The sequence below is a fragment of the Cottoperca gobio genome, chromosome 16, assembly GCF_900634415.1.
Source record: "Cottoperca gobio chromosome 16, fCotGob3.1, whole genome shotgun sequence".
Taxonomy (NCBI): Eukaryota; Metazoa; Chordata; class Actinopteri; order Perciformes; family Bovichtidae; genus Cottoperca; species Cottoperca gobio.
In genome coordinates this window covers 26,529,205-26,547,413 of record NC_041370.1, presented here as the reverse complement: position 1 = coordinate 26,547,413, position 18,209 = coordinate 26,529,205, and the positions used below count along the sequence as shown (strand labels likewise).

At 42.0% G+C, this 18,209-nt stretch overlaps 1 protein-coding gene across 5 annotated transcripts; it reads right to left on the bottom strand.

The window, feature by feature from the left end:
- Positions 1–366: 366 nt before the first annotated feature.
- Positions 367–17,705, bottom strand: tcaim (T cell activation inhibitor, mitochondrial). Of its 5 annotated transcripts, none has more exons than XM_029452186.1 (11): positions 17,333–17,705; positions 16,716–16,862; positions 15,888–16,020; positions 15,062–15,212; positions 14,727–14,982; positions 13,220–13,342; positions 8,732–8,829; positions 7,773–7,864; positions 7,456–7,687; positions 7,235–7,366; positions 367–1,064 (listed from the first exon to the last, which is right to left on the bottom strand). In XM_029452186.1, the coding sequence occupies exons 2-11, from the start codon at positions 16,748–16,750 to the stop codon at positions 910–912; spliced, it is 1,407 nt and encodes a 468-aa protein (XP_029308046.1). In that variant the 5' UTR covers positions 16,751–16,862; positions 17,333–17,705; the 3' UTR covers positions 367–909. The 5 variants fall into 5 exon arrangements, with proteins under 5 accessions (XP_029308046.1, XP_029308048.1, XP_029308047.1 ...); XM_029452188.1 differs by having other exon boundaries at positions 16,716–16,859; XM_029452189.1 differs by lacking the exon at positions 367–1,064 and adding an exon at positions 3,385–3,557 and having other exon boundaries at positions 17,333–17,700.
- Between the last annotated feature and the right edge of the window lie 504 nt (positions 17,706–18,209).

Below are 18,209 nucleotides of genomic sequence, written 5' to 3'. Positions count from 1 at the left end.
ATATCAGTCATGTTAACCAGGTCCATGTTACCTGGCCTTAGTCATGTTGACATGTCTTAGGAGTAGGGTGGACTTCACATCCTCTAGGGGGGTCCGGGGGCATGCTCCCACGGGCAGAATGTTTTTAACATTTTAAAGTGAATTGTTGCATCTGGTGCACTTTGAGAGCAACATTAAGATGCTAGAATCTAGAATCTAAAGTTCTTAGATCTAGCACCTAGATATAATAGAACTTTGTGGTCTTGGTAAGGGGAGGGAGCACAACTCTCAACACTAATATGAAAAATATATCAAAGTATAAAAAATACCATAACCAATGACAATTAAGTGAAATATTTTCATTTTGAAAACTTTATTTTTCCAAAAAGGAGCATGAGCCGGGAATCCCAGGTTTTTTCATTTGGATGTGAATTTATAATCGTTTCTTACTAACCTTATACTTGCTAATCTCTGTGAGCCCATGGGGGTGAAAATATAAGAATGTTTGCCCTTACTGTTGATGGTACTTGCAACTGTGAAAATAAAAATTAACTATATTTTAAAAATATCTGTATATCGTTAACCCCTTTCCACACAAGGAGCATGAGACGGTTTTTTAATTAAAAATGTTTCATTTGGGTGGGCTTCAGCTACGCCACTGATACTACAGTATGTTTTGTCCACTGTTGGCATACTACTACTGAATTAGTGAATGTAATAAGGACATGATTGACCAAACTTATGTACAGGTAGTAAGTACTGAGCCTCTAATAAGAATATTCATGTAGCACCTTTCAAAACAAAGTTGAAGTGCTTTACAGTAAAAACTAATCCAAATAAATGTACACTGTTAAAACAAAAACCTTCCATAAGATGAGTGAGTTAACTGGAGATCCACAGCTGAGGGATCCTGAGTCCAGACTGGAACCATTAAGCCGACAGATGACAGATGGAGGCAAGAGCATGAACATTCACAGCTTCAAAAAGATGTGCTGTGTTGGCTTCCCTTGTAGCCTGGCAGCAGCTGCAATCTTTGGATGTCTCGCCTGCTGATTCCAGAATAAAGTGGTTTGCAGTAGTCGAGTCTGGAAGAGATGGAGGATTTAGTGTCTTTTACACCAAGGGACAAAGAAATGCAAAGAGATGTAAAGAGAAGTAATTTGACTACAAAGTGACAGGAGGGCACAACATTGTGTATAAGCAGCACATTTTTATTAACCTATCTAAATATGTGATGAAGCCTGCCTAAATCAGATTAGTAAAAATGTCATAATTCACCTCTTTGGTTCCATTGGTCTGATGGTTTCTTTATGTATACTGAGATGGATTTATCAACAAACTCAGATATGTGCACATTCAGAACAGAACTCAGAGGCGAGTCTGTAGTTGAATTCAGGAATATTTTGGGTGACCTCAGTGCACGGACCCTTCAGCTTTGCACAAAGCAAACTTCAGTTAGCTGGAGGAACACTGGGACTTGAGGTGTGTAGTATTGTAATAGAACAAGTACGGGAACATGTACATACATAGGTGGAGTAAGGTGGTGGAGAGATAGAGAGGGAGGTGGTGAGCTCAGGGACTTGGAATTACGCTTAAATTGCACTTTACATCCTACATTAGTCTGTCCAAAATGTCATCACCACAACATATGTGAAATTCTTCAGTTATGGACAAAAACCTGAACAAAGCAAAATAATCAGAAAACCAGCAAAAGTAAATAAAAATACACTAATGTTAATACTACCACTAATATTAACAATACTAATATTAATAAAGACAGAGTGCTGGCAGTGGAGCAGGAGAGGGTTTCAACACTTTGGGTGGCTGCAGACAGGAGGGAGCCGTCAGAGAGCGTATTTAATTAACCATCAACCAGTCTGCCCACATTAATACATGTCATAATAAACAGTCCAGTCCAAAAAGCACATTTGTATTTGAGAAGAACTATGTTTCACATTATGGTACCTTTACATAGTTCACATATAGCTCACAGAACAACCTGATGTGACAACAGGGCTTCAAAGGACTCAGACTGGACACCAGCTCCACCCAGTGAAGCCACACTCCACCACATCTTACTCCGTCTGAAGCGCACACGTCACGTGACATTTAAGCGACATTCCTTTGATATTATATCTGTTTTTCTATCAACACTGATGCATATGTTGATATGAAGGAAAAAACATACCATCAAAAATAATAAAAATCAAAGAACAAGGTCAGATAAATATGATACGAGTTTAAATAATTAAGGTGATAAAATACTGATACAACCAATATTTGTAAAGTGTAGTAGTGTTTTATTGACCATGAACCTGGCATTAATGTGCGTATTGTTGAAAAAAATAGACTTGAAGTGTAAATAAAGGCTTCAGGTGGAGGTTGAGCCACTGCAGAGGTTAACATGAGAGTGGATCTGTAGGGGAGACTGGGGGGATCACACAGTGTACATACAACACTGTAACACAACACTGCAGAACATGTTCATCTCATGGTCTTCCCACAGTTCTATTTTATCATCATAAATTAGTTATATTCACATCATTACAGTTTGACTTCTAGATGAAAATCAGCATTTGATACTACAACAGTAGCAAGTCTGACGACGACTCTCCGTTTCATTCTTCTCACAGCTACTACTGCAGACTGTGTGGAGGTGTGTTGCTCCTCTCATAGTTACACTTCATCACATCGAGGCCCTCTGTGTGACAGCAGGCCTCTCCCCCTCCTTCAGAACACAACTCCACTTGAACAAACCTTCATTGGAAGCTTTCTGAACCCTCTGGCCTGTCTCGTGTCAGTCTGTCAGCTCTAACCTCTCTATTGATAGGGGACTATTTCACTTTACGTTTAGTGCACAGATTGCACCTTTAACAGGACCATCATTCTGTCTCAGTGCACTCCACACAACAATACAAAATACTTTGTCAAACTGCATAAGTCAAGGCCTCAACCTTTGTCTGAAAAGAACTTCCGTCATATTGCTCCTCTGCCAGTGGTCATCAATGCTCCCACATCCTTGATCACAGATCAGACAACACTTTGTGGTTCTCAGACTTTTCAGCTTTGTTTCCTGAAGAGGTTCAATCCTCCAGTAGAAAGAAGAAAAGCAAATATTTGAAAATGTTTTTCTTCTTCTTCCTATCATGGGGAGGTTTTCATACTCCGGTTGGGAACCACTGACATCCGCTGTCAATCAAATTCTTCTATTTGGCTTTCCCAGCAGGAGGATAAAGTGCTTCTGATTGAACACAGAGGTTTCCCTTGAGAATAAACATCTAACAAAGGATCCTGTTAAACTCGTCTATAACTGCTAGAATACTTGTGTCCAACACAACAGTGTCCCTCCAGCTCAGCTCTTCCAGTCCCAGGGGACACACAGGTCCCCGTCCTGCATGACGGAGTAGAAGTGAGAGACACAGATGTGGAGGCCTTGCAAGAGGGGGGAGCGCTGCTCCACCAGCCTTTTGCAGCATATGATCATCTGGCTGGAGGTCACACTGGGCTCCTTGGAAAGAGTCCTCAGAGACAGATTGTGGAGACACAGCTTCATCACAGCCTCCTCCTCTGCCTGAAGCCTGCACACACAAAGAGCTTTGAGTCAATAACAAAGCTGATGCACCGGTCTGAGGAACAAACATAACGATATGTGATGAGCAGCAGACAATAGTGACCAGCCACAACTAGTACTGTTTTGTGTGTGTGTGTGTGTATCTGTGTGTCTGTCTGTCTGTCTGTCCTACATTTTAGGGGAAATGGAAAAAAGCCAACTGGAAGATGTAAAGAACTTCTTATTTTGACGAGAAGTATTGAGCCATGTGAAATCAAAGCCTCGCTGTAGCAGAGTGCTCAGTGCTGCCACTAGTGACTGGAGGCTATATTACAGCTGTGCTCTGCTTTATGTATCTTCCTGCCGTCAGCGCAGCACTGAGCACTCTGCTCTCTAAGTTACGATCAAGCTTTGCTCATACTTCAAAAATAATTGATTCTATGCAAACTACAGTCTGGTGAGAGCAAGAAGAAGAGTTTCCTTGGTTTGTTTTCTATTTGGCTGAACTGAAGAAAATGTGAGAAAAAGTAAATGCAACTGCTTAACGAGAATAATATAATATAATAATAGTAATAATAATAATAATAATAATAATAATAATAATAATAATAATAATAATAATAAGCTTTATTTATATAGCACCTTTCTTACAAGAATTGCAGCCCAAAGTGCTTCACAGCAAAAACATAACAATTAGTACAAGATTAGACAGAATAAGAGCATTTACAGTACAATAATCACAGTGTTTATGTAAATGAGTCTGAAGTACCATTATAAAATAGCAGAAATAAAATAGTATAAAAATAGTAGAAATAAAATAGCCAGAATAAAAATTGTCTAAAATAGTAGATAAAATAGCAGAAATAAAATAGTATAAAATAACATTGGAGTATTGTGCCTAGTTTCCCTATCTGTGCCGTACTTAACGACCCTCCTGTCGGAAAACCACATTCATCACACCATTCTTGTAAATGTTTTAAACCATCAGGGCCATATTTTGAAAGCAATAGATCAACAATGGGCCCCTGTGGCCCTTCAACTTGTTTACTCTCTTTGCTACCCATTCCTGGTAGTCTTTGTATTTACAGCATCAGCCTCTTTATTGACCTTTTAACGTATAAAACACAGACGTCTCCGTGAGTCCAGATTCTTTTGGCAAAAATCTTGGTTAAAGCCCGCTTCATAAACAAACCCCTGTTTGTTAAGTTTTATGAAACCTATCGGTTAAAGCCAGTTTTTCTCCAATATATTCTTTAATCTTTCACTTTTCCACTAATTGTGTAAAGAACATGTAAACACATTTATCAGAGAAACTTCCTCTTTTTCCCATGGTAAAACAATCTATTTGATGTCAAGTTTTTCAAAAATACACACTCTGGAAAATGTATCCTAGTTACCTTTACACATTCAATGTTATACCAGTAATAATTCCCCATTAAAAGGCTAAGATACAAATATATAAAATATCACTATTAAAAGGCTAAAGTAAAAAGATATGTCTTTAGCTTACTTTTGAAGATATTGAGCGAGCTTGCCTCCCTAATGTCTGCAGGTAAAGTGTTCCATAGCTTTGGTGCATAATTGCAAAAGGCTGCATCATCAATTTTCTTTTGGATGTTTCTGGGAACATTTAATAAACCAGTAGTGGATGATCGTAATGTTCTTGGGGGCACATAGTTGATTAGAGAGTTGGCAGTGTAACTTGGTGCGGTTCCGTTTAGGGCTTTGTATACAAGAAGGAGGACCTTAAAGTCAATTCTAAAAGTTACTGGAAGCCAGTGTAGAGTGGCTAACACTGGACTGATGTGAGCTCTCCTCTTGGTTCTAGTCAGCAGCCTCGCTGCAGCGTTTTGGATGAGTGCATTACAGTAATCGAGTCGGCTTGAGATAAAAGCATGGATTAGTTTTTCAGCATCCTTTTGATTTATAAATTGTTTATTTATGTTTATTTATAAATTCCTCCAGGATGTTGTTTTCTTTAAGAAAGGAGTTTATTTAGACCAAGACTATTTTTTTCTAGCTGATGAATGGAAGGTTAGATATTGGCCTGTAGTTGGTCAGCGTATTACTGTCTAGGTTAGGTTTCTTTAGCAAGGGTTTTACAACGGCTGTTTTGAAGACGTCTGGGAAGATGCCCGTTAGAAGAGACGTGTTTATAATATTTAGGACGTGACTTGAAATGCTGTCGAATATCCGCTTAAAGAATGCTGTAGGTATCGGGTCAACACAAGAGGTGGAGGAGTTACATTCCATCACAGTTTTATGAAGCTCAGTTAATGTGATGCAGGTGAATGTTCCCATGGTTACATCACAATGTTTGCAGATGTTCTGTGTCTGCATCATAAGTGATGCTGGCTCTGATTGAAGTTATTTTATTATTGAGGAACAATGAGAGTTCTTCACACTTTGATGTAGAAGACTGCGGAGGGGTGGAGGCAGTGTTCAGTAGTTGGTTAATAGTCGAGAATAGTATTCTAGAATTTCCAACATTCTCTGTGATAATCTTAGAAAAGTATTCCTTTCTTGCCAGCTGCATTGCTTTACCATAGGCAGTCATGGATTCTTTGTAGATGTCAAAGTTAACTGTGAGCTTAGTTTTCCTCCATCTTCATTCAGCTGCTCTACAAGTCCTCTTAGTCTGAGTAACATTGCTATTGATTAACCATGGGGAGATTCTGTCAGTGGATTTCTTTTTGACCTTTAATGGAGCAACAATATCCAGGTTAGATGGCAAGGTGTTGTTTAGATTTTCAACCATGAGATTTAAGGAGCAGTCTGAGCATGGCTCAAATGATCTCATGATATTAGAGAATGTTTCCTCTGCTGTGTCACCTAGTATACTTTTTTTGACTATTGTCTCTCTTTTGGTCTTTGTTAAGATTAGGTTAGCATCAAAAAACACACAGTGATGGTCAGATATTGGTAATTCGATTACTGAGACCTTATCGATGTCCAGCCTTGTCGTTATCACTACGTCTAGTGTGTTACCATGCTGATGAGTGGGTTCACTGATATTTTGTTTAATATTAGCAGAAAGATGTAAGAAAGATGTAAGAAAGATGTAAGAAAGATGTAAGCAGAGGTAAGCAGAGGCAAGCACTAGCAGAGAAGCGTCCGCACAGTAAGAAAGCAGGAAGAATAGGACGAAGGATGGGGAACAAACTACAAACACACGGTTCACCAAGCGTCCAGATGTGCAGTCAGCACATTTCTAGAGCGTTTAAGAAACATAGCTACAAACTTTGGCCAGATTTTCGCGGACATGGGCAGGTGACAAAGTTCACGTCACACAGACCCTTTTTTATTCCCCCTCTGCTCAGTGTCAGGTCAGTGCACCACACTAAACTCCTCAGAGCCACATTTTAATGTCTTTGTTCATCCTCTGTGATGTGAAAAGGCTCAGAGAAAGTAAAAGTGTGCGTCCTGGTCGCACAACGCAGTGTCCCTGCTGCCGGGCTGCTGAACACTCAGCAGGCGGGAGAGGACGGTGTAGTACTTGAAGTACTTCAGCACCCTTCATAGTCAGCTCTGAGAGCGTGCTCGTGCTGCTCTGCCTCACGCTGCCTTCTACGACTCAGTTCAAGTTTCATGCTTGTGTACAGTGACGCGGCTAAAAGAGTGCAGTGACTCAACAAACACAATGGGAGTTGACTCTTGTCATGTAATGACTAGTATTATTTTACAATAAAGTGCGGGTTGACTCACTGTTTTTTGCGTTGGGTGCGCTGCCTGGCCTCGGGGGCGTGGCTCTGCAGGAACACCTGCAGCTTCGGGGGGTCACAGGTGGTGGGGATAATGAAGTGCCCCATCTCATGAAGACTGGGTTTAGAGCGATCACTGTGATTGATACAAACAACATATGATGCATTACTTTGTGAAAGTAGACAGCAGTGTTTGAGTTGTGCTATAGTCATGTGACAGCATACTTCTCAACAACATGCTGAGGCCCTGCAGGCTCCGGGGGTGCAGCCAGAGGCGCCGGGAAATCAGGCTCTTGTGGAAGGTGCTCAGGGTGTTGTAGTGCTCGGCGATTGGCTGGACGGGACCCAGCCTCTCCATGTGGACCACCTGAGTCCCCCCCAGGAGGAAGCTGATCCTCTCCTTTAGCCACTCTGTCTGCTGCAGCAGGCTGCGATAGCTGGGCAGCTGCTCAAACAACTGGAAACACACATGCAGAGGAGTGTCACAACACAAGCATCAGCACAGAGAGCATGTGGCAGCAGAAGCACTGCAGCTGCATTACTTTGGTCCACTGATGATGAACATCCATGGTTCCCAGCATTATGTGTCCAGAGGCGTTCATCCCCGACTGGTCAGCAAATACAACAGTGTGTCCTGGAGGGAAGGTGGAGCAGCACATTAAAGGGGGGGTTCACCAATTCTACATTAGTCTGTTTTGCTGGTGTTGTGCAGTAGAGCTAAATAAGTGAAAAGAGTTCATCAAAACAGAAAAACAGTTTATCATGTGGGATTCACATCTATAAAAAGCATTTAGTGGATTTATTTTTAGCATAAACCTCCCATAGCGTTATTGCTAGCTACCAAGTAATGGGAGAGCAGAGCTGAATGTAACACAAAGCTGGAAACGGAAACAACCGAGTTATTTCTTACTAATATGATGTTTGTTACCTACACATTACACGTTCCTTGTAACTTGTTCACAGTAGGATTGATTATTATAGGAGCGCGTCTGTGTACACTGTAACATACAGTTTATGGCTGTGAGATTTCTGTTACCTGTACACCATGTGCCATGTTCCCACAGCAACCCTTGGCATGTGGCTTTATTTCCGTGATCTTTTTAAATCTGTTTGTACCTAATTGTAACAGCCATACAACCCTGACGACTGCACTTCAGCTATGGTGATTTTTATGTTGCAACATTAAATGCTTTGTACAGTATGTCACATGTATTCCCTCATGTAGATAGGTACTAACACAATACTAAAAACAAGTTTCTTGTAACTTTAAAGTCTGTACTAGTCCAGTACTAAGACACTAGAAAAGGCCACAAGTGAAGGGAACAAGGAGGCATCCCAGGAGATGACACAGAAAGTAATACAGCCCTGAAAGAAGTGAATGAAGTGAAAGTTCATCTAATCTGGAGCCCATAAAACACATTTTAACAGACCACTGCTGCTGTAGCTCCTCAGCTGTAGCTACACTTTAAATCATGCTGTGAGCAAACAGGCCTGTCTTTACCTTGCAGGTTGATCAGGGCCTCGGGGTTCTGCTGAGATAGCCGGCTCAGACTCTGAAGCTGACAGCACCTGTGGTCCACTCCCCAGCTGCGCTGCCACCTGCACCACACAACTCACGTCATCGTCATGTTAACACACAGCTTCTTAGTAGTTCATGCACACTCTTCAACTAAAGAGCCCAGTCCGCATAATAACCTTTACTATTCTGTCATTTAAATGAGGGATGCACAATATGGATTTTATTCAGCTGATACCGACAAGATAACCAATAAGCTCACATTTTGGCATTAAAAAGTAGTTTATAACCTGTATTTTACGCACAAACAAAAAAAGAGCCAAAAAATGTACTGTTACTGCAAAGAGCCACATCATACACACAGTCACAGATGCGCACCCCCCCCCCCCTTCTCGCTTTTGTTCTCACCCTCTCTCTGTGCTCCCTCACTCTCTTCCTCCCTTCTCTCTCACACAGACAAAATTAAACTTTACACACACACACACACACACACACACACTCAAAGACCCTCCCTCCCAAAGACACACACACACACACTCTGCTCAGACAGATTTATTGTAAATGTCACACACTAATATTGACAGAAATTGAATTAAACCTCTCCTACCAGTATTCAGAGGCCAGTTATTATCAACAATGAACATTGTGTGCACTCTCACACACAAACTCTCAGTAAAAAAAATGTGAAAAGGTTTTTTTATCTCCCCATGCATGTTGCTTCTTTAAATTAGTGGGACTTCTAACATTCCTTGCCTTGAACAATCCTCCTCAAATCTGGCTTGTATTCCATTGTGGTCACTCGAAGCAATTATTTCACGTGTGTCAGTCAGAGCAGATGGATATTTTGATATCACGTGTTTCAGGGTAGATAACACCAACTCACAGACGTACGTTGACCCAAACATTGATAGTAGCTTGAGTGGAGCCCGTTTGACATTGGGATATTTTTTCCATTGGCACAGTTTTCCAGAACTCAAGGGTCCCTTCACTCAGAACAGGTTTCAGTCGGTCTTCCTCAGAAAGTTCAATCATCTCCAACTGGGCCACCGCCTCGTCCGTGTCCAGCGCATACCTGTCAATCCTCCCTCTTTTCCCGGGATTATCCCGTATTTTTACTTCTATCCCGATTTTCTCCCGTTTAAATATTTTCCTGTAATTATCCCGTATTTTTAACCTTTCAGAAAAAAAATAGGCCTAATTAAAAAAAGTGTAAAGTGGCCTCCAGTAAAGCAGGTGGCAGTATTATGTTTAACTTTAGCTGAAAAACGTTATCCGCCAGTAAACGCACAGAAGAAAACAGGATCAATAACACAGAAGAAGAAAACGAAAACATATGGATGAGAGTCACAGTGAACGGGAGATAGATGGAGACGCAGTTGTACCTGCCAAACAAGTTAAAACTTTATGCAAGTACCAATGAGAGGAGACCTTCCCTTATTTAATAAAAAGCAGAGTCGGGCAAACTCGTGCTCTTTGTAAAGTGTGCCATTCAGATATTAGCATCGCACACTGCGGAATAAGCGATGTTCACCAGCAAGAAAAATCGCTTCCAAGCACAAGCACGCCAAGAGGCACAAAAACATACACTGTCAATGACTTCATTTGCGACAAGAACTGTTTCGGAGGCAAACCAAGTGACCAAAGCTGAGGGAAAGATGTCGATGCTTTGCGCTAAAAAATAATGTAGTCTTCAGCTCCTGCGATGATTTCAGTCGCAGTGTAGCGGACAAAAGAAATTCCCTTATTTTGAAATTCCAATGTTGACAGGTATGGACTAGCGGGGCTTTCAAACAGTCCGTCTCAGCATTAAAAGGGTCGACGAGGAACGTAATCTGTGACCTTTTCAGCTGTAGATCATGGAACCGGGTTGCAAAGTTTTCGTGCAGTTTCAATGTTGCATTTCGGCTTATCCGCTTGCTTTTAGCAGAGAGGGAAAATGCGCTAATTCTCCCTTTTGAAGATGTGTTTTGAACAGTTTCAGTTTGTTAACAAACACAAACACACTTTGCACTAGGTCAGGCAGCATTTTTATATGAATATGAACTCTCCCACTCAAAAACTATGTTGGTCTTCATATTTTCGCTTAGCTGTGCATTTTTTCCCTGCAATTTTACGATCGAACTCAGATGGTCAGATAGCGATTACTCTACGATAGGTTTTTCCCCCCTCGAAGGTGATTGGTTCATTGCATAGCAGGCATTTTTGTGATTGGCTCTTGGGCCACATCAAAATTAGACGCACTGTCATGATCTCATACTGACAGCGTCGTGCATCCATCCATCGTCTACCGCTTATCCGGGGTTGGGTCGTGGGGGTTGCAGCTACAGTAAGGAACCCCAAACTTCCCTTCTCCGGGCCACATCCGCCAGCTCCGACTGGGGGCTCCCAAGGCGTTCCCTGGCCAGTGAGGAGATATCATTTCTCCACCGAGTCCTGGGTCTTCCCCGGGGTCTCCTCCCAGCTGGACGTGCCTGGAACACCTCCCTAGGGAGGAGCCCAAGTGGCATCCTTACTAGATGCCCGAACCACCTCACCTGGCTGCTTTCAACGTAAAAGGAGCAGCGTCTCTACTCCGAGTCTCTCACGGATGGCTAAGCTTCTCACCCTATCTCTAAGGGAGATGCCAGCCACCCGTCTGAGAAAACCCATTTCGGCCTCTTGTAACCGTGATTTTGTTCTTTCGGTCATGACCATAGGTGAGGGTAGGAACGAAGATCGACCGCTTTGCCTTCTGGCTCAGCTCTCTTTTCGTCACAACGGTGCGGTACTGCCCCCGCTGCTCTGATTCTCCGGCCAATCTCTCGCTCCATTGTCCCCTCACTCGCGAACAAGACCCCGAGGTACTTGAACTCCTTCACTTGGGGTAAGGGCTCATTCCTTACCTGGAGTAGGCAATCCACCGGTTTCCTTCTGAGAGCCATGGCCACAGATTTTGAGGTGCTGATCCTCATCCCAACCGCTTCACACTCGGCTGCGAACCGATCCAGTGACTGTTGAAGGTCACAGACCGATGATGCCATAAGGACCACATCATCTGCAAAGAGCAGCGATGAAATCCTCAGGCCACCGAACTGCAACCCCTCTCCACGACTACGCCTCGATATCCTATCCATGAAAATTACAAACAGGATTGGTGATAAAGTGCAGCCCTGGCGGAGGCCAACATTCACTGGGAACGAGTCTGACTTACTGCCGAGTATCCGGACACAACTCTCGCTTTGGGCGTACAGGGATTGGATGGCCCTCAGAAGTGACCCCCCCCCCCTCACCCCATACTCCCGCAGCACATCCCACAGTATCACCCAGGGAACTCCCAGGCCCCCTCCAGGATCCTTGCGAGAGTGAAGAGTTGGTCTGTTGTTCCACGACCAGGATGGAATCCGCATTGTTCCTCTTCAATCAGAGGTTTGATTATCGGCCAAACCCTCCTTTCCAGTACCTTGGAGTAGACTTATTAGGATTAGACTTCACCAGAGAGGCTGAGAAGTTTGATACCCCTGTAGTTGGCACACACTCTCTGGTCCCCCTTTTTGAATAGGGGAACCACCACCCCGGTCTGCCACCCCCTAGGCACTGTCCCAGACTTCCACGCAATGTTGACGAGGCGTGTCAACCAAGACAGCCCCTCAACACCCAAAGCCTTCAGCATTTCTGGACGGATCTCATCAACCCCTGCGGCATTGCCACTGTGGAGTTGTTTGACTACCTCAGTGACTTCCATCAGGGAAATTGACGATGATCCCCCATCAGCTTCCAGCTCTGCCTCTACCATAGAGGGCGTGTTAGTCAGATTCAGGAGTTCCTCAAAGTGCTCCTTCCACCGCCCGATAACCTTCTTAGTCAAAGTCAGCAGGGTCCCACCCTTGCTGTACACAGCTTGGATGGTTCCTCGCTTCCCCCTCCTGAGGTGCCGGATGGATTTCCAGAAGCACCTTGGTGCCGACCGAAAGTCCTTCTCCATAGCTTCTCCGAACTTCTCCCACACCCGCTGCTTTGCCTTTGCCACGGCAGAAGCTGCCGTCCTTTGAGTCCTTCGGTACCCTGCAACTGTTTCCGGAGTCTCATCACCGCAGCTTCAGCGATAGAGGTTTTGAACGTCGCCAACCTCGTCTAAGACCAATTTGCCCTACCAGAAGCACTAGGCTCCAGACAACACCGCTCTCAGGTTCATAGGGACACACAAACCTCTCCACCACGATAAGGTGATGGTTCCCAGAGAGGTATCGTGCATGACTAATTTAAATCATGCTCTGCAGTGACTCACAGTGCAGAGGAGCAAGCTTCAGGTGTCACTGCTGACTGCTTATTCTCTAATATTAACTAGAATGACATCAGCAATTACTCTCTCCACTGAGAGGCAAGGAGCCAGGATGTTGGACCTGGGAAGCGGTTGATTATTTTTGATTGTTCAGTAGACTACTGTATTGTTAGCAGCATACTAAGTGTGAAGGCAAACAGTACAGTTGAGTGTACCTGATATCAGCCAGATCAAATTTGAGACAAAGTTCCTCCTTCAGTCTGTTCAGCTCTTCTCTCCGAGGAAGACTAGCACTGTGCTTCTTTTTCGCCTCGGACTTGTTGTTTCTCAGCCACAAGCTAACAAAGAAAAGGCAATATGAAACCACTCTGACAATTCTGTAAAACTACTATAACAATATGTTTCATGGTGACAAAAAACACTTAGAATGATCCCCAACTATGCAGTTCCTCTCAGCTCTATGAGCTTTAAAAGAATCTTTCAGCTCATTGTTTTGGTTTAACGGCCCTCAACTTACTGCTCTTACTCAGTCACAGAGTTTCCAGCAGCAGCAGCTGCACACTCCCTGCTCAGCTAACTAACTAACTAAGATGTGATCATACTTCAGTCTCGGGCTTCTATACATACTACAATCGATGGATGGCCCAGGATTTTTTCTCTCCCGGTGAAAAGGGTAGCTTGACCAATGCTAATAAAATAATGATTTTTTTGTTATAGATGATCGTCATAAAAATCTTTTGTTATTGAATTTGGAAGAATATTCATCAAAATAGCTGTAAGCCTATTACAAGTGACCACAAGGCAGTGAGAAAAGGACTTTCACTGCAAAGGTGACAGAGCTTGTGCAGCCACACTTATTCATTCATTCCAGATGCATAATCTTTGGTAATATTACTGTTGAAACAATGTCAGAAATTAACTTCAAGTGCAGCCACAACGAGAAGTGCAATCTATTTAGCCTATGCCTTTTAACAAACTTTAATATCATCACAATATTAGTGATTATTTTTCTATATCCAAACAAAAATAACTGGCTGATTGCTTTTCCAGTGCACTTGTTACGTGTACAGTCAACACGCTCACACATTTTGGGCTGCACACAGACGCCACACAGGGGACCCTCGTGGAAACCATGAATTGTCCTTTAGAAACTAGCAAGTGAACATAGTAGGGTGAGCTGCAGAGACCAAAACAGAGCTAAAAGAGAAAGTACTGGATTTATATTCATCAAAATGATCATTGTTCATGTAAATAGTTTGCTAAAAGAATAGTAATGTCACATATTCACTTATGGTCTACTCTGTCTTTTGGTTACTTTTCTTCTCATTATTAATAAATCATCTTCTCTGGAATAGCTTGACATGATCTTGAAAGGAATATTTCTACATTGTGAGAAACATTCTTATTCACTATCTTTCCGAGAGTGAAATGAGAAGATTAATAATAATAATTCATGTCTGTGTGTTCAGTACAGAGTGGAGTCAGGAGGTAGTTAGCCTAGCTTAGCATTAGGGCTGGTCAGGGGGAAACAGCTAGCCTGCTCTGTCCAAAGTTCAAAAACACATGCTGTACCGACACCTCTAACGCTCATTGACTATAGACAAACAGAATGTATTAAAGAGCAGTTTGTGCTGAACTGTTTTTTTCGGTCTGATTCAAAAACGTACTGAAGTTTGATACCCAGCTCTGTTATGTACTGTATGTACGTCCGTTGTTACTAACATGAGTGTCGGCTCCACCCGCCTGGCCTGCTGCAGCTCCTGCTCAGGGTCTCTGAATCTAGTGAAAGTGTAGTAGCTCTTATCCCATCTGATAGGTCTGTAGAAAGGCAGTACCCCCCCAGGTGGAGTCTTAGATGTCTCTACACTTGTTTGGAGTCCCTTCATGTGCTCCATGGGCAGGCTGCAGGACTTCAACACGTTCATCACTGTGCTCAGGACATCGTTTGTGTGCAGGGTGAAATTCACTGAGCGGAACCCTGAGAACAAGGCGGCAGGTTTTACATTTGTAAAGACAGAACTCACAAATATTATGAGCAATATTAATGGAAAGTGTACCTGAGGCGAGGAGGTCTGGCTGCACATCACTGCTGTCCTTTGGATCTCTGACATAAAAGATGAGCTTCATTGGCTGAACAGAGAGTGACCCGGGCTTCTGCAGGTGGTCCAGATAGCCATTAAGCCTCTTTAATGAATTCTCATTCACTTCCTGTAAATCACACCATTGAATGTTAAACAGTGTTGTGAAGCCGCCTCTTTGCATGATGATGATTAGTCCTCCAGGAAGACGCTACAACTGTCTGATGGTGCAGCACTACTGACCACCTCAACACATTAGAACAGGGGTGTCAACCATGCGGCCCGGGGGGCCAAAACCGGCCCGCCAGAGGGTCCAATTCGGCCCGCGGGAAGACTTTGCAAAGTGTAAAAATTAGTTGTTTTGATCATAAAGTAAAATACTGTTCCAGATACCCGTGACAATTCTTTTTGTGCCTTTGTAGATACAGTGTGATCTATAAGTTGTAATGCACATGTGTAAATGATAAACTGAAGCATAATATTGTTGAAATTGCACCTTCTTTTCTTAAGAAATTTCAGGTTGTTCATTATGTTTTGTAAAAAGATCAAATTTGAACATTTTCATAATGTACTTGTACTTTTTTGCACTAAAACGAAGGGGAAAATTTGGAGTTGTCATTATTTATAGGTTATTAGGCTATTATTTTACTAGTCTGGCCCACTTGAGATCAAATTGTGCTGTATGTGGCCCCTGAAATAAAATGAGTTTGACACCCCTGCCTTAGAAGAAGCACATCATAGTCTCAGTTCAATGACTTCAGACAGCATATTTATTTAAACACTATATGATGTATAAGAGACCTACCCGTTCCCTGGGATGTTGACCAAAGAAGTCAGGATGGACTGCAAAATAAAAGGGTCTGAGAGCGTTGACAGCATCAGCCCCTGACAGAGCTCTCAGCTGGAGTAAATGTTTGGCCACATGTTTCCTCTCCAGCCTGTACAGAAACACATATGGAAGGTGACTAGTTTAGTATACTTCTATTGTATCAATGGTATAAACTATAGTCAGGGGTTGTATTGTTACACACTGATTATTTTAATTGTTGATCTTTCGCTTGTTTTTCAACCAATTGTTTACTCTATAAAACCTGAAAATGCTCATTACAAATTGTTTGGCTGTGTGTGATCATCCAATTGTGTTTTTTGCCTGAACAACAGTTTCAAACATGAATGGTTTCACTTTATAAAAGTAAAATCCTCATGCGGGAGACACTTTACACAAATATTTGGCATTTTTATTTGATAAATGACTTATACTGAACAATACAACAATAAACATTTATCTCCTTAATTTAATGATGATTTGGGGTTTTAATACACTTTGTAGTAACTAGTGTATGTATTGTGTACACAGTACCTTGTATTTTCAAGCTTTCAATTGAATATAGTAGAGGTCATAAAGTATACGGTGACAATGTCATTGAAAGGGGCACAGTTAGTATGCCTGCCCAAAACTCTACGAAAATATTTGGTACGGACATTGATGAATCCTTTCATCAAGCTGCATCATCACCTTGAGATGACCACATGTTTATTAGCCTCAACTGTTGAGCTTACATTGAAGCTGACACAGCTACAACTCATACCATGCACAAAGTCCTGTCGTACAACATGTCACAGTGTTAGTTACCTGATGGTGCATCTCAGGAGGGAGTTGACAGACATTGCTGATGAGCATTATATCCTCATGACCTCTGCTCTGCAGCCGCATCAGCAGTCCTCACATCAGAGTGCATCTAGTGACACCCGGTGCAGCTTTCAGCAATATCTATCCCTTCTTTCAAAGCAACTTTATTAAGAATCTTAGGCAATCATGAGAAAATGACTAGCTGTGCAGCAGAAAGGGAAATTAATGTGAACGTTTATCTATCTGTTAAAGTATTCAATGATAGCAATTTATAAATACACATTCAAAACTAAATATCCAAGTTAGGCTACGTTGTATTTAGCTTCTGCGTTGGCAGCTAAACATCTACGGCGATATAATCACAGTTAGTTTACTAATCAGACTAAAATAGTTGATGTAAATTAGTGGGTAAATTAAGGTTAAAGCTTAAACGTAGTTTGCCAATGTTACTCAATGACAGCAACAAAACATAGCTCCTGTTAGCAACACTAGCTAGCATATAAAGTTATAACAAACATCTGTTATTGTCTAGCTATGAAGAGCTCAATATAAATTACAAGTAAGGGTGGTTGTTTAGTTGGCCACTGACAACAAATAGCAAGACAGTAATATGCCCTCACCGTAGAACCTAGTTTAGCTCATGTGTTTGTTTCCATTTTCTTCTTCTTCTTCTTCTTCTGACAAACAACCGCACCGCTCCGCACCCAGCTGGGCTGGAGGAACATTACAGCTCGGTAGTCTTCTTCTTCTTCTTCTTGTTTTTGTTTAATGGCGGGTGGCACCTAGCGGTTTAGCTGTCCACATGCTGGGGTTATTAATCCCCATACCTTAATTCGCCTCTTCGTTTCCCTCACTTGTGTTTCATCCTCGCGTTTTAGCTCCGGCCTCGTAAAACGCGAACGAGAGATATGAAGATGATGTGAGGACAGAGGAATCCTCAGTTATAAAACGGAAAATTCTCGTTTACTCGACGTCCTTTACTTATGGCGCGTGCATGTTCATTGAAATTATTATTTTTGAATCTCTTTTCATTGATGGGATTCAATGCATTATTTTTCCAGTCCTGTATTTGTTTAATGCATAACATAATAATAACAATACTATTAATAATAATCTGCGTCTTAATAGACCTATCATAAGAGCTTGGTTTTGTTGAAGCACTGGATTTTGAAGAAAAAAGACAAATGTGACTAGAAGATTAATTAGACATATGTATATCTTCCCCTTCCCACTCTCTCCTCCAGTCTATGCCATTAAAAAACTGTTGTTGTGGTCTCAAATACAAAATACATCAATGTGTTTCATTTTAGCCATTTCATATGGTTCTATTTTTTTTAAACTCTGGCTCCATTCATATTTAAAACACCCACTCTAAAAGTATCCATAGCAATTGAGATGTTAAAATAAAAACTAATTAATTAAGATACACATCATCAATGTTTGTTTTTTTACTTTTAGCACAAGTTTCTAAAAACCTGGTCAGTGAGGCCAGACTCC